Source organism: Alexandromys fortis, unplaced genomic scaffold (assembly GCF_014885135.2).
Source record: "Alexandromys fortis isolate MF-2015 unplaced genomic scaffold, M_Fortis_MF-2015_v1.1 scaffold_225, whole genome shotgun sequence".
NCBI lineage: Eukaryota > Metazoa > Chordata > Mammalia > Rodentia > Cricetidae > Alexandromys > Alexandromys fortis.
In genome coordinates, this window is record NW_026068119.1 from 479,604 (window position 1) to 494,349 (window position 14,746).

The window sequence follows — 14,746 nt, forward strand, 5'->3', positions numbered from 1 at the left end:
CTCATCAATTTCTTTCTTCAATGCTTTAAAGTTCTTGTCAAATAGATCTTTCACTTCCTTGGTCAGAGTTATCCCCAAGATATTTTATGCTATTTGTGGCTATTGTGAAAGGTGATGCTTCTCTGATTTCACTCTCTGCTTCCATATCCTTTGTGTATAGGAGGGCGACTGATTTTTTTGGAGTTGATCTTGTATCCTGCCACATTACTAAAAGTGTTTATCAGCTGTAGGAGTTCTTTGGTGGAGTTTTTGGGGTCGCTTATGTATACTATCATATCATCTGCAAATATCGAAAGTTTAACTTCTTCCTTTCCAATTCGAATCCCCTTGATCCCCTTATGTTGTTGTCTTATTGCTATTGCTAGAAATTCAAGCACTATATTGAAGAGGTATGGAGAGAGTGGACAGCCTTGTCGTGTTCCTGAGTTTAGTGGGATGGCTTTGAGTTTCTCTCCGTTTAATTTGATGTTAGCTGTTGGCTTGCTGTAAATAGCTTTTATTATATTCAGATATGACCCTTGTATACCTAATCTCTCCAAGACCTTTATCATAAAGGGATGTTGAATTTTGTCAAGTGCTTTTTCAGCATCTAATGAAATGATCATATGGCTTTTTTCTTTCAGTTAATTTATATGATGGATTACATTGATAGATTTGCGTATGTTGAACAAGCCCTGCATCTAGGGTGAAGCCTACTTGATCATAATGGATAATTTTTCTAATGTGTTCTTGGATTCAGTTTGCCAGTATTTTATTGAGAATTTTTGCATCGATGTACATGAGTGAGATAGGCCTGTAATTCTCTTTCCTGGTAGAGTCTTTGTGTGGTTTTGGTATCAGGGTAACTGTAGCTTCATAAAAGGAATTTAGCAATGATTCTTCTGTTTCTATATTGTGAAATACGTTAAGGAGTATAGGTATTAGCTCTTCTTGGAAGTTCTGGTAGAATTCCGCATTGAAACCACCTGGTCCTGGGCTTTTTTTTTTTGGAAGGGAGGTTTTTTGATAGCAGTTTCTAATTCTTCGTGACTAACAGGTCTATTTAGATTGTTCACCTGGTCTTGGTTTAACTTTTGTATATGATACTTATCTAAGACAGGAGTGATTCTTGTAACAAATCAGAGATGTCTGTTGACAGGAGGTTAGAGACCACAGAGTAGGATGTGAGATGGAGAATGGGGGAGACAGCAAGGTCAGGAGGAGAAAAGTCACACTTAAGAAACAAAGCTCAGAAAGAGCAATTGATATGGTACCCAACAGAAAATAGAGGCATTCTAGGTGATAGGAGGTACTTAAGCTAAGAAATGAAACTCAATGTTTGGTGGCTCATTTTTTTTCATTATGTGTATGTGGTGGCGAGTATGTACATGTGAGTGCAGATGCCTTTGGAGGCCAGAAGCACTGAATCCCCTGGAGCAGGAATGACAGGTAGTTGGAAGCTAGCTGACTTGTGTTTTGGGATTCATACTTAGATCCCCTGCTTTTAACCATTGAGTTGTCTCTCCAGCTCCTGTCTCTCTCTCTCTCTCTCTCTCTCTCTCTCTCTCTCTCTCTCTCTCTCTCTCTCTCTCTCTCTCTCTATTTTTGCTTTGTTTTTTAAACATGATTTCTCTGTAGCTTTGGAGCCTGTCCTAGAACTAGCTCTTGTAGCCCAGGCTAGCCTTGAACTCACAGAGATCTGCCTGCCTCCTCCTCCCGAGTGCTGGGATTAAAGGCATGCACCACCACTGCCCGACTTTAGCTCCTTTCCTTAATACATGTTACTGAGATGTGATAAACAGACCATACAATTCAGCCTTTTAAAAAATATACCTCAGCTGGGCGGTGGTGGATCTCTATGAGTTCAAGGCCAGCCTGATCTAAAAGAGCTAGTTCCATGACAGGCTCCAAAGCTACAGAGTAATCCTGTCTCGAAACCCCCCCCAAAAAAAATACACACACACACACACACACCTCAAGTCAAGTGATGATATATATCAGGTTTTTTTTTAACAATTGTGCAATCATCACCACTATCTAAGTCCAGAACATTCTGATTACCTCTAAAGGAAATTCCATATCCATTATCAGTCACTCCTAATCCTCAATCAATTCCTGGCACCCTCTAATCTGCCTTCTATCTCTATGAATTTGCTTATTCCAGACATTACATAAAAATGGAAGAATATGATATATGACCTTTGCTGTCTGGCTTCTTTCAGTGAGCATAATTGTTTCAAGGTTCATCTATGTTGGAAGTGAACCAGGCCTTCGTTCCCTCTTATGACTGACTAATATTTCATTGTACACATATACAATTTCTTTTCTCTCTGTTCTTTTGAGACAGACCTGTGCCATCACATCTGGCCTATTATAATTGTTTTTTAACTATATATTCATTGTGTGTAGCAAAAATTTCATAACGACATGTTTGCTTGTTTGTTTTTCTTTTTTTCTTTCTTTCTTTTTTGTTTGTTTTTCAAGACAGGGTTTCTGTGTGTAGCTTTGGTGCCTGTCCTGGAATTCACTCTGCAACCCAGGCTGGCTTTGAACTCACAAAGATCTACCTGTTTCAGCCTCCTGAGTTCTGGGATTATAGGCCTGTACCACCACCATTGCCTGGCTTTGTTTTTTTAAGACAGGGTCTGACAACATAGCTCTGGCTGTCCTAGAACTCAATAAATAGACCAGGTTAGCCTCTGCCTCCCAAATGCTAGGATAAAAGGCATGCACCACTACTATGTTCAGCTTTCTTTCTTATTTTGTTTGTGTGGTTTTTGAGACAGAGTTTCTCTGGGTAGGTTTGGAGCCTGTCCTGGAATTTACTCTGTATACCAGGCTGGCCTCAAACTCAAGAGATCCTCCTGCTTCTGCCTCCTGAATGCTGGGATTAAAGGTGTGAGCTATCACTGCGCAGCTACACTCAGCTTAGTATGATGATCTCCAGTTCTATCCATTTTCTTTATGGCTAAATAAAACTCTATTGTATATAATGTATCACATTTTCATTATTTGTTCATCTATTGATGGACATCTAGGCTGGTTGTATTTCTTTGCTATTGTGAATAGCACAGCAATAAACATGGATATGCAAGTATTTCTGTGGTAGGACTAAGAGTCCTTTAGGTGTTTGTCCAGGAATGGTACACATAGGTCATATGGAAGTTCTGTTTTCAGGTTTTTGAGGATCCTCCACAGTGATTGACATAGCAGCTCTACCCATTTACATTCCTGCACAAAAAAAGAAAAGAGGTTCACCTTTCCATACATCTTCCCAGCATTTCTTTTCTTTCTTTTTTTTTTTTTTTTTTCGAGACAGGATTTCTCTGTAGCTTTGGAGCCTGTCCTGGAACTAGCTCTTGTAGACCAGGCTGGTCTCGAACTCACAGAGATCCGCCTGCCTCTGCCTCCCAAGTGCTGGGATTAAAGGCATACGCCACCACCGCCTGGCCTTCCCGGCATTTCTTATCATTCCTTTTTAAATTTATTTTTATTTTTGGTTTTTGAATTTGCACTATAAATCAGGTCTATATTCCTAGGTCCTATGGTAATTCACTGTTTAGCTTTATAAGGAACTGCCAAGTGCTTTTCCATTTTATCTCCTCCCAGACATGGGTGGGGGTCCCACTTCTGGCCTGACCAATGTCTGCTCTTACCTCCCTTTGTTCCAGCTTCCCTGATTAGGATGACATTTATTTATTTATTATGGTAGTAAGATGGGAAAGTACACATGTTACTGCACACATATAGAGGTCAGAAGATAACTTTTTTGTAGTTAGTTCCCATACAGATCCTGGGGATCAAACTCAGGTCATCAGGCTTGGTGGCAAGCATCTTTACTAGCTGAGCCACCTCACCAACCCACCTTATTGCTCTTTATGTAGCTTTGATTTTTTTGAGAAAATGTTTCACACTATATAGCTCAGGTTGGCCCTGAACTTGTAGCAGTCCTCTTCCCTCAGCCTTCAGAGAACTGAGATTATAGGTGTGACTACCACACCTGGCATATATAGCTTTGTGAACTCAAGATCCTCCTGCCTCCACAACCCAGATGCTAAGTTGCTCTGGGCTAAGAAAAGTTTTAGAGGACTACCTTTACTAGCCATGTGGTTTACAAGTATTCTTTCCCAGTCTGTATGTTGCCTTTGCCCTTTGCTGATGATGTCCCACAGTATTCAAAAGTATTTATTTTGAAGTTCAGGTTGATCTGCTTTTCTTTTATTGCTTGTGTTTCTAGTCTCATAGCCAAGAAATAAAATCCAAGAGCAAGTTTTACCCATTTTCTCCTTTGAGTCAGTTTTCATTTATGCTGTGAGAACATATGTGCTTCTATTACATCTGCCTGTCATAACATGGTATGCACAATGCTTATCTTTCCATGGTGTGCCTTGACTTTCCACTTTCTGTTCTGCTCCCAACCTTGGCTTGTAGACTCAGAAGCCATGAAGAAGGCAGCCTTAGAAATGGAGGAGGAGGAGCTGGTCAGTGAGCGCACAGAAGCCTTCACCATTGCCCGAAACCTCCTCACAGCTGCTGCAGATGCCACTGAGAGGATCATGTCATCCTACAAGGAGGTAACCCCAGTGTAGCACCCACCCTGCCCACTTTCCCATTCCCAAACTGGTTGGGGTTGAGCCCATGTCACCCTCCTTATAGGTGACAGAGCTGGCTGGCTACACAGCCAGGGTGTACGAGATGTTCCAGGTTTTTGAAGATGTCCAACACTGTCGTTTTAAGAGGACTGGGGATCTAGAGGAGGCTCAGGCTAGGCCTGGGGCCATGGTACGATCTGGTGTCCGTGTAGAGGGGCCCTTGAAGATTCAAGGTAAGGTACCCTCTGTGTAAAGTGCTTCCTCTGCCTTTCTACCCATTGCTTTGTCTCTTCACATTACCACCCCAACATTCAAGCAGCCCTGTATACCCTGTCTCATCCACTTAGCACTCATTGCCAGAAAGGTCATTGAAGACTAAGTCACTCGGGAGGGACTGGCCCAGCAGCCTGCCTTCTCCAACCACTGACCACCAGTTGAGCTGCTGACACACCCTCCCAAGACTGTTGGTTTGGATTACCAGTTAAGACAGAGGGGGTTCTGGACTCTCAATGCTGGATATCACACACCCACACAAGGCAAACAGATAAATCAAGGCAGTGAGTGAGGGACAGGGGTGTAGTTCAGTGGTAGAGTACTTGCCTAACATGTATGAGACCTTGGGTTCATTTTCCAGCATGGCAATAAAAAAAAGGGCATTGCATGGCTAGGAATATAGCTCCATGTTTGCCTAGCATACACAAGGCCCTCAGTTCAATCCCTACTGCCACATAAAGCACACATGATAGTGTCAAGGTCAGCATTCTGTCTAAAATTAAATAAATGAATAAGTAAATAAATAAAATATTTACATTCATAAGTGAGGGCTAATGCCTGTAATCCCAGTACTTGGGAGACTGATGCAGGATTGCTGCATATTCAAGGCCAGTGAGGGCTATAGTATAAGACCCTGTTTCAAAAAGAAACAAAAGAAAAAGAAAGTCAAGGCAAAGCACAAGCACAAAAGAAAGTCCGCCCAGCTGCCAGTTCACAGGAGTCAGGGCACTGCAGCAGAGGAGCCCAGGCATTGAAGCTCATCTTACAATATTGCCAAGAGAGGTTGTCACAGGGCAAGACTACCCACTCAAGCTGGGCAGTGGAGGCACAGGCAGGTGGATCTCTGTGAGCTCAAGGCCAGCCTGGTCTACAAGAGCTACTTCCAGGACAGGCTCCAAAGCTACAGAGAAACCCTGTCTCGGAAAAAAAGAAAGAAAGAAAGAAAGAAAGAAAGAAAGAGAGAGAGAGAGAGAGAGAGAGAGAGAGAGAGAGAGAGAGAGAGAGAGAGAGAAAGGAAAAGAAAAAACTACCAACTCAATGCCTTGGGTTCCAGAGGACCAAAAGGAGGCAACTGAGGGCATACTACTTGACTCTGGGGTTATTAACTTGTTGGAAAACCTCTGTTTTTGCATGGGCCCTGGATCACACCATTCTTTTTAAGAACCTAGGGCCTACTATTGAGGTAGATTAAGCCTGTGCCAAGGGAGAAGGAATGAGCATCAGGGCATAGGAAAGCAGAAAAATGCTGTGTTCCTATCCTTCCATGTTCTCTACAGGCCAAGTGGTGGATGTGGAGCAGGGGATCATCTGTGAGAACATCCCTATCATCACACCCACAGGAGAGGTGGTGGTGGCCAGCCTCAACATCAGGGTAGGTCAAGTGGAGGAGCATACCCAACCTGAAGTACTAACCAGTCTAAGCCAAGTAGCTGGGGACAGGTTATCTGGCCACCTGCATCTGTGAACTGTAGCCATTGGCATCTTGCTTAGCTATCAGTGGTGGTGTTGTTCTCAGGTCTACTTGGAAGATGGGCTAAGATCAAGCTGAGAGACCTTGAGTTCTGAAGTAATAGCAGGGGGAGTGCTGATAAAAGACACTAACAATTACCAGGATTGTCTAAGGGTTACCAAAGTGTTTCTGGTTTGATCATTTGCTCTTCCCACAAGGCTTCCCTGAACTCTGAGCTATTAGAAACCAAAGATAAATCAGAGAGTGGGCTGCCCTCAAAAATTACCCACTGCTTGGTATGGTGGTGCACACCTTTAATCCCAGCACTCAGAAGGCAGAGGGCGGGAGGATCTCTATGAGTTTGAGGCCATTCTGGGCTACAGAGTGAGTTCTAAGAGTTTTTAGACAGGTGGTGATGGTGCACACCTTTAATCCTAGCACTCAGATGGCAGAGGCAGAAAGATCTCTGTGAGTTCAAGGCCAGCCTGGTCTACAGAGTGAGTTCCAGGAAAGGCTCCAAAGCTACAGAGAAACCTTGTCTTGAAAAACAAAAAAAAATAAAAAATAAAATAAAAATAAAATAAGAGCCACCAAAGGGTGATAATCATTTCATGAGAGGAAGCCCAGTAAAGCTTTTCCTCAAAGCATAGGTAGGCACAACTGTAGTTAGGGGCTGAGAGACAAAGGGACCTGGGCCTGCCTTGTCCCAACAAGGGAGGAAGCTGGAAAGATGCAAGAGGAAGTGGAATATCAGCTCTTGGCCTTCACTGAGGGGTTGAGCCTGAAGAAGAGCAAGATCCTAGAAAGCCAGTTGAGGCAATGTACAGAATATGTCTCTTCTCTATACAGTATAACATAGTGGTGTGGTCCCTGATGGACCCGAGGTAGGTAGTTTCCTTAGTTTCCTGGTGCCCAAAAATCCAAGATGCTGCAGCCTGGGTGAGCAGATTGCACCTGAGTTGAGAACAAGGCTGCCAAGGAATCTGGTGGAAGAGTGGGGCAGGGACCCTGAGGGAGCCTGAAACCTTCTTGCCACTCTTGTCCTTCAGAACCAAGTGCCTATGCTGGTGAGTATCCTGGGGCCTAAACAAGCCCCTTGGACTGAGCAGCACTATCACCAGAAATGGACTCCTTCCATATTCTGGAGGCCAGAAGTCTAGCTTCAAGGGGTAAGATGGTTCCTTCTTGGAGGGAATGTGCACCCCAGGCCTTGCCTGACTTCTGGTTTAGACAGTCCTTAATATTCCTGGGTTTCTGCTGTATCTCCTTACTCTCTGCCTCTATCCTCACACACATACACACCCCTCTCTGTGTGTCTATTTGAATCTTACCTTTTGTAAGGACTCCAGCCATGTTGGATTTAGCTCACTCCCCTCCAGTGTGCCTCAGTGTCCATTTAGCTAATTTCATGTGCAATGCAGTTTCCACTCTGAGACAGTAGGACATAGGACTTCAGATAAATCCAGGGTGCACAGGTCAACCTATCACATTGCTCAAGGTAAATCAAAGGCCAGAACCTGGATTGTCCTGGGAGCCCTGTGCTGCAACACCCTTATCACTTGCAGATAAGAAAATGCCCACACTGAAAGAAGGAAAGGACTGAGGATGGTAGTGCTGGGGATGGCCATGCAAGTCTGCTGTGCAGTGCTATGTCTCCTTTGTGACCCAGTCTCTCTGCCTAGCTAGCAGTGGCACTAACCCCTCCTTCCTGCCATGGCTGCCAGTACTCCATTGCTCAGCTGCTCTGGGGCCTAAAGGCCAATATGGCCCCTGTGTTTGGCTTGTGTTATCTAGCATGTTAGGGCCTTAGGGGACAGAACTAAGTCTTGTCCATTCCTCTATATGCTAGACCTGGCATTCAACTGAGGCTCTGCATACTGGACCCCATCTCTGTTGCCTTATAGTCACTTGCCAAGAAATCAAGAATGGCTGGGTGGCTAGGGTTGGTGGTTCACGCCTTTAATCCCAGCACTCGGGAGGCAGAGACAGATGGATCTCAGTGAGTTCTAGGCCAGCCTGATCTACAGAGTGAGTTCCTGGACAGGCTCCAAAGCTTCAGAGACACCCTGTCTCAACAACAAAAAAAAAAAAAGGAAAAAAAAGAATGGGCTTGGTGACACACACTTAAAATCCTTGCCCTTGGGATTCTAAGGTAGGAAGATTGAGTTCCAGACCAGCCTAGGCAACAGCAAGACCCTTCCCACCTGCCAGCCTTGTATAGTAAAGGAAGCTAGCTTGCTTGCTTTTCTTCATTCCTATCTTACTTGCTTCCTTCCTTCCTTTCTTTTTTGAGACAGGATCTGGTGTAGCTCAAGTTGGCCTTGAACTTATTGTGTAGCCAAGGATTTAAGTTGAATTGAACTTGAACTTATGATCTTCCCGTTTCTATCTTTCAAGTTCTGACATTACAAGCATACATGGTTTATATGTTTATTTATTTATTTATTTTTGGTTTTTCGAGACAGGGTTTCTCTGTGGTTTTGGAGCCTGTCCTGGAACTAGCTCTGTAGACCAGGCTGGTCTCGAACTCACAGAGATCCGCCTGCCTCTGCCTCCCAAGTGCTGGGATTAAAGGCGTGTGCCACCATCGCCCGGCTCATACATGGTTTATATGGTACTGAAGATTGAACCCATGGTCTGTGTATGCTCAGCAAGCACCCTGCCAACTGAGCTGCATCCCCATCCCAGATGTAGAAAGTTTTATGAGACTGGGAAGGAGGCCACGGTGATTCCGGGTATGGGGAAAGAGACTGAAGCTCTGGATGCCATGCCCTGATTCTTCCACAGGTGGAAGAAGGCATGCACTTGCTCATCACAGGCCCCAATGGCTGCGGCAAGAGCTCGCTGTTCCGAATCCTGGGTGGACTCTGGCCCACATACAGTGGTGTACTCTATAAGCCCCCACCCCAGCGCATGTTCTATATCCCTCAGAGGTGAGTTAACCCATTTTCTGTGTCTTCCCCCACCTTTTCTCATCTGTGCAGTGGGAGAGTACACTTCTCAGGAGAGGATGCCAAGATATTACACCAGATCGCAATAGTCATCTAGTCCTGTCCGTTTCAGATTGGGATGGTGGGTCTTACACTCATGTCCACAAATAAGGATGATACACATACTTGTGTCCATGTACACATGTGAATATATGGACATATTAGCTGGGCAAGTGCCTGGGTGTGGTATGTCAGCAGTTGAAAAGCTCTGTGGCCAGGGCCACTCTGGACGCACAGAGCACTACTGGGAAACAGGGCCACCTTGCCCTAGTGGACATGCAGCTTTCCCACAGGCCATACATGTCTGTGGGCTCCCTGCGCGACCAAGTGATCTATCCCGATTCTGCGGAGGATATGCGGAGGAAGGGTTGTTCGGAGCAGCAACTGGAAGCCATCTTGGGCATCGTACATCTTCGCCACATCCTGCAACGGGAGGGAGGTAGGGGCAGGGCATGGGGTTACACACCAGTCACCCTTTGTCCTGAGACTTTAATGGGAACCTGTTGCCAACCTACCTCTGGCCTCTTCCCCTATTCCCAGGGGACAAGAGTTACCTCAGCATCCAGGAATTCAAAGTGCCTGCCAGGGAGGAAGGGTAAACAGGTTGCTTGGGTGCCAAAAAAGGAGATTTGTAGAAGAGCACTTGCCTCATTGGTTACCTAGAGACCCTCTGTCAAAGAAAAAGAATAACAACAACAACCTAGGACCTAGGATGGTTACCTTGTTGGGGAGCTAGATGGCAACAGGACAGGCTGCAACTTGGGCTTGGGATACAAAGATATTGGCTGCCTCTGTGAGGTACTGAAAGCTCTGAGGCTTTAAGTAACCAACTAACAGAGAAGTTTTCCATTTGAACAAGTTGACCCTTCTGTGGGTAGGGTAAGATGATCGGCCAGGTATATGCTTCCTTGCACAAAAGCTTGGGATGTGAATGGAGATCAGAACCAATGGGTGACTCTGAGGAAAGCCCCAAGAGGGAGGGACAAATGGCAAGAGAAAGTGTTTTTGAGAAGAGAAAGCTTATTGAGGGACATCTCCTATAGTGCCCTGTGGTTGCCTTGAATGACTACTACCTGTGGCCAAGTATTGCAACATCTTAGCATTGAATTCAACTCTGAATAACAGTACCATGCTAATCCCCATAGGCTGTAGGATGGAGGAAGTGGTGATGGACAAAGACAAAGGATATTTACCTTGGTAGTACATGTATGACAGTGGCTAGAACTAGCACCTTGGTTACCCTTCACAAGAGGGCAAAGCTAGAATGTTCCACATGCTCTAAGGAAACAGGATGGATGACAGGAGAGGAGATGTCCTGCCACATTACCCTCCTCACATGCTCACTCAGTCCTCTATTCCAGCTTAGTGGCATCAGTCCATGAGTTGTAGCCCAATTCTTCTAGTGAGGGGCCTCCATTCTGAGGAGAATACTCTAACATCTCTGGGGCTCTTTGCCCTCAACATCTGCTGTCTGCGGAGGTCAGTGTTGGCAGGTTCTTTATTGGCAACCCATTAGGTGTCCTGGGGCTGCCATGACTAAGTACCACGGACTCACAGGCTGCAACAGAGACCTTTGTTTTCTGGCATTCTGGAGATATATTTGGGTGTGACAAAGCCAGCTCCTTCAGAGACTATGAGGAAGGACACACTAAGGGACTCTGCTCAGCTGATAGCCAGCCAACTTCTTACTGTGTGTCTTCATATCATCTTTCCTCTGTACATGTCTCTGTGTTTAGACGTCCATTTTCTATAAAGGCAACAGTCACACTGGGTTAGAGTCTACCCTCTTGACCTCAATCTGAGCACAATTGAAAAGACCCTCTCTCCAAATCCTGCTGGGGAGACAGTACTTGTTCTAGATAGTTCAGTTATTAGCATTATAGGCAGATGAGGACGCAGAGCAGAAGTCTGCAGGTGGACAAGTTCAGCCAGGATCAAATGTGCCCTGGCTTTCCATCAGCCTCATGCAACCCTGCTCCTACCCTGACTCCCACTGGGTATGTGTGAATTGAGCTGAGCCCCTCACCTCCTGCCCAGGTTGGGAGGCTGTGTGTGACTGGAAGGATGTCCTGTCTGGAGGTGAGAAACAGAGGATCGGCATGGCCCGCATGTTCTACCACAGGTGAGCACTACAGTGTCTTTCATGGACATTCAGTGATTTGGAACCAGGAGAGGGAAAGTGGGTGCTCCCTTTAGGAGGAAGATAACTGCATGGAGCAGCCTCTACCCTCCTTCCAGTACAATAGGGCCACAGTTCACAAGTGGCTGGCCACAGGCAGGAAGTTGGATACTGGTGGGTAATCCACAGCTTTCCTCTTCACCCATTCCCACCCTAAGGCCAAAGTATGCCCTCCTGGATGAGTGCACTAGTGCTGTGAGCATTGATGTGGAAGGCAAGATCTTCCAAGCAGCCAAAGATGCTGGTATCGCCCTACTGTCCATCACTCATCGGCCCTCCCTATGGTAGGTGTTCTTGGAGTTATGGGTGGGGGCTGCCTGCCACCTGAGCTGGGAAAGCAGCTGTGACAGCCTTCCATCTCTCCTGTTCAGGAAGTACCACACACACTTGCTGCAGTTTGATGGGGAGGGAGGATGGAAGTTTGAGAAGCTGGACTCTGCAACCCGTCTAAGCCTGACTGAAGAGAAGCAGCGCCTGGAGCAGCAGCTGGCAGGCATCCCCAAGATGCAGGGGCGCCTTCAGGAGCTCCGCCAAATCCTTGGCGAGGCTGCAGCCCCAGTTCAGCCCCTGGTCCCAGGTGTCCCCACTTGACTGGGGACCTTGTCCCCAGTCCCCACCCTTCTTCAGGCTCTCGGATCATATGAAGGAAATTGCAGTTCCCACCCTCCTCTCACTGCCCTGCATGCCTTCCCTGTCCCAAGCCTCCTAACCAATTGCCTACCTTCCCTGAAGACCCCACTCTTGAGCAAGTCGATATGAATGAGGACACTTTACTTCTTCCTGCCCCCATCTCGCCTTCACCATGAGGTCTGCTCCATGAACTGTGCCATGATAAGGCAATGTGTCCTTTACTTTTCTCTAGGAAGGGGTGGAGGGTTTGGAAGGCCCCAGTTCTGACCCTACACCAGTATGCCTGAGCCATAGGAAGTAAACAGGAGCTGTCCCCTTATTGCCAGCAGCCAGAATGTGTGGCAAGTCTGGTAGTTGTGAGCCACATCCCTCCTGAAACCTAAGTCCTCATTGTTCCTTTAATCCATCCCTTTGTTGTCATCCTCTAGGGTGGACAGCCAAAGCCCCTGTCCCATAGGACACCCCTCCCAGCCATGGAAACAGCCGAATGGGACATAGGATCAGACAGGGCCCAAAGCATGCCCTTCCCCATGGTAACCCCCAGAAGGGCATAGTGTTCCTTCTGAGCCATGAGAAAAATGGAGCCCTGGCCTTCCCACTCCTCCACCTTCTACAACCTAATTTATTGAACTCCCAGTTTATAGCTGTCTGAATTGCCAACGTGAGCACCCTGCCAGCACAGGAGGTGACCGGGTGGTTCCTTCAGTCTGCCCAGCCTCTGCTGCCAAACCTGACCCCTCACCAGCCTATACTGCCAGTTGCCACTGGGGGTGCCCTCTGCCAGCTAGGCAGGAGTGAGGGCACAATGTTCCCAGCTCAGTGCCAAAGATGGGTCATAGGAGGTGCTGTGTCTGTTAAGCCGGCCCTCAACAAGTGGGATACCCCCCACACACACTGCCGCTGTGTGCCTTTCCTGGGCCTTCAGCCCTCTGACTGGGTGCCCCTCGGTCCTCTCAAGTAAAAACCTCTGGAAAGTACACTCCTGCCTCCTGGACTTGGTGTCTGGTAGAAGTTCTAATAAGCTGGGCATGGTGGTGTATACCTTAACCCTGTACTTGGGAATTAGAGGCAGGTGGATTTCTGAGTTCAAGGCCAGCCAGGTCCACATAATGAGTTCCAGGACAGCCAGGGTTACATAGCGAGACCCTGTCTCAAGAAACAAGCCCCAGCCCTCAGGAGACAAAGGCAGACAGATCTCTGTAAGTTGAAGGCCAGCCTGGTCTAAGGAAGAGAGTTCCAGGACAGTCAGGGCTGTTACACAGATAAACCCCATCTCAATACCCACTCCCCCACACACACAAAAAACCCCAAAAACTTCTGGGGAGAGATCAGAATGTTGGCTGGAGAAAATGGTCAGCTGCTAATCCCATGGGGCACAAAGACAAAAGCTGATTCAGTCAGTATTCTCTGCTTATACCTTCTGTGCACTAGGGAGGTAGAGCTGACAATCATTGCTCTAGAATACCACCTGACTTTGAGCCCGTGCTGGAAAACAGGGACATCTGCCTAGTCCCAGAGGGAGAAGTGCAATGCTATAGAAAGTCAGTGAGCTGCCAAGGAGGGAAGCCGAGCACTGAGGAAGCCACAGGAAAGAAGTTATTCCTAGATTGTATTGCACCGAACCTTCTAGGAAGAGGGAATAGCTTGTGCAAAGACCCAGAGGTGAGTCCAGTGCAGGGAGAAGGAAAAGCTTGGATTGAGACAAAAGGTCACTGAGGGGACCCATGCAGGATGGGAATGGCCTTGGGGTGGCACAGAAGGTTATTATAAGCAGAGAATACTGACTGAATCAATGCAGCTGTGTATGGACTCTTGCTAGGAATGGGGTGGGGGTGCTGTGGGCCGCTCTAGTAAAGCTAAACCGAGTTCATGTCCTGCCCAGCATTTCCCACCCTCATGTCATAACAAAAGAGCCAAGAACAGCTGGTCAGTCAGAAGCCCATGGTGCAGATGGTTATTATATAGATTCACAGAAGCCCGAGTGCCCACAGATGGACAAATGTGGCATATCTGTACAGTAGAATATTTTTGGCCATAAAAGGTAGTGAAGCAGTGGCACATGCTACAACATGTACAGACCCTAAAGACATGATACTGACAAAGAAACAAGACACAAATGTCTAAGTATTATATGATTGCATTTAAATGAAAGTATCCAGAACAGACAAATCCATAGCAACACAAAGCAAATGTACAGCTGCCGGGAATGGGTGTGTGTGTGTGTGTGTGTGTGTGTGTGTGTAAGAATGGATATAGGAAGAGATTGTTTAACTAATACAAGGTTTCTTTGGGGGGAAGGTAATGAAAATGTTCTGGAACAACAAAAGTAATAGTTGTGCAATATTGAATATATAGAAATAGGTAATGGATTAGTAGAACAATAAATTACCCAGACATGGTAGGTAGCTCAAGTCTATAATCCCAGCACTTAAGCTGTTGAAGGAGGATTGGCACAAGTTTGAGATCGCCTTTGGCTATACAGTGTACTCTAGGTAAGGTAGATTCAAGAGTTAGACCCTTTATAAAAAAAGCCAAAAAGAAAAAAAAAAAACTAGGTTCATAAATGATGCACAAAAGAGGATTTATAGATAGTAGATGATAGAAGGATGATGATAAGGATGGATGGGTAGATAGATGATAGATAGGTAGGTAG

At 46.2% G+C, this 14,746-nt stretch overlaps 1 protein-coding gene across 1 annotated transcript in view; it reads left to right on the top strand.

The window, feature by feature from the left end:
* Abcd1 (ATP binding cassette subfamily D member 1) overlaps positions 1-13,070 on the top strand; it is a 26,460-nt gene extending 13,390 nt beyond the window's left edge. Inside the window, exons 3-10 of the mRNA XM_050124988.1 lie at positions 4,411-4,553; positions 4,636-4,804; positions 6,122-6,216; positions 9,082-9,227; positions 9,578-9,723; positions 11,322-11,406; positions 11,622-11,747; positions 11,835-13,070. Of these exons, the coding sequence (XP_049980945.1) occupies positions 4,411-4,553; positions 4,636-4,804; positions 6,122-6,216; positions 9,082-9,227; positions 9,578-9,723; positions 11,322-11,406; positions 11,622-11,747; positions 11,835-12,054 (1,130 nt within the window). The 3' untranslated portion in view covers positions 12,055-13,070. The remainder of the gene's footprint in view (positions 1-4,410; positions 4,554-4,635; positions 4,805-6,121; positions 6,217-9,081; positions 9,228-9,577; positions 9,724-11,321; positions 11,407-11,621; positions 11,748-11,834) is intronic.
* Positions 13,071-14,746: the final 1,676 nt, after the last annotated feature.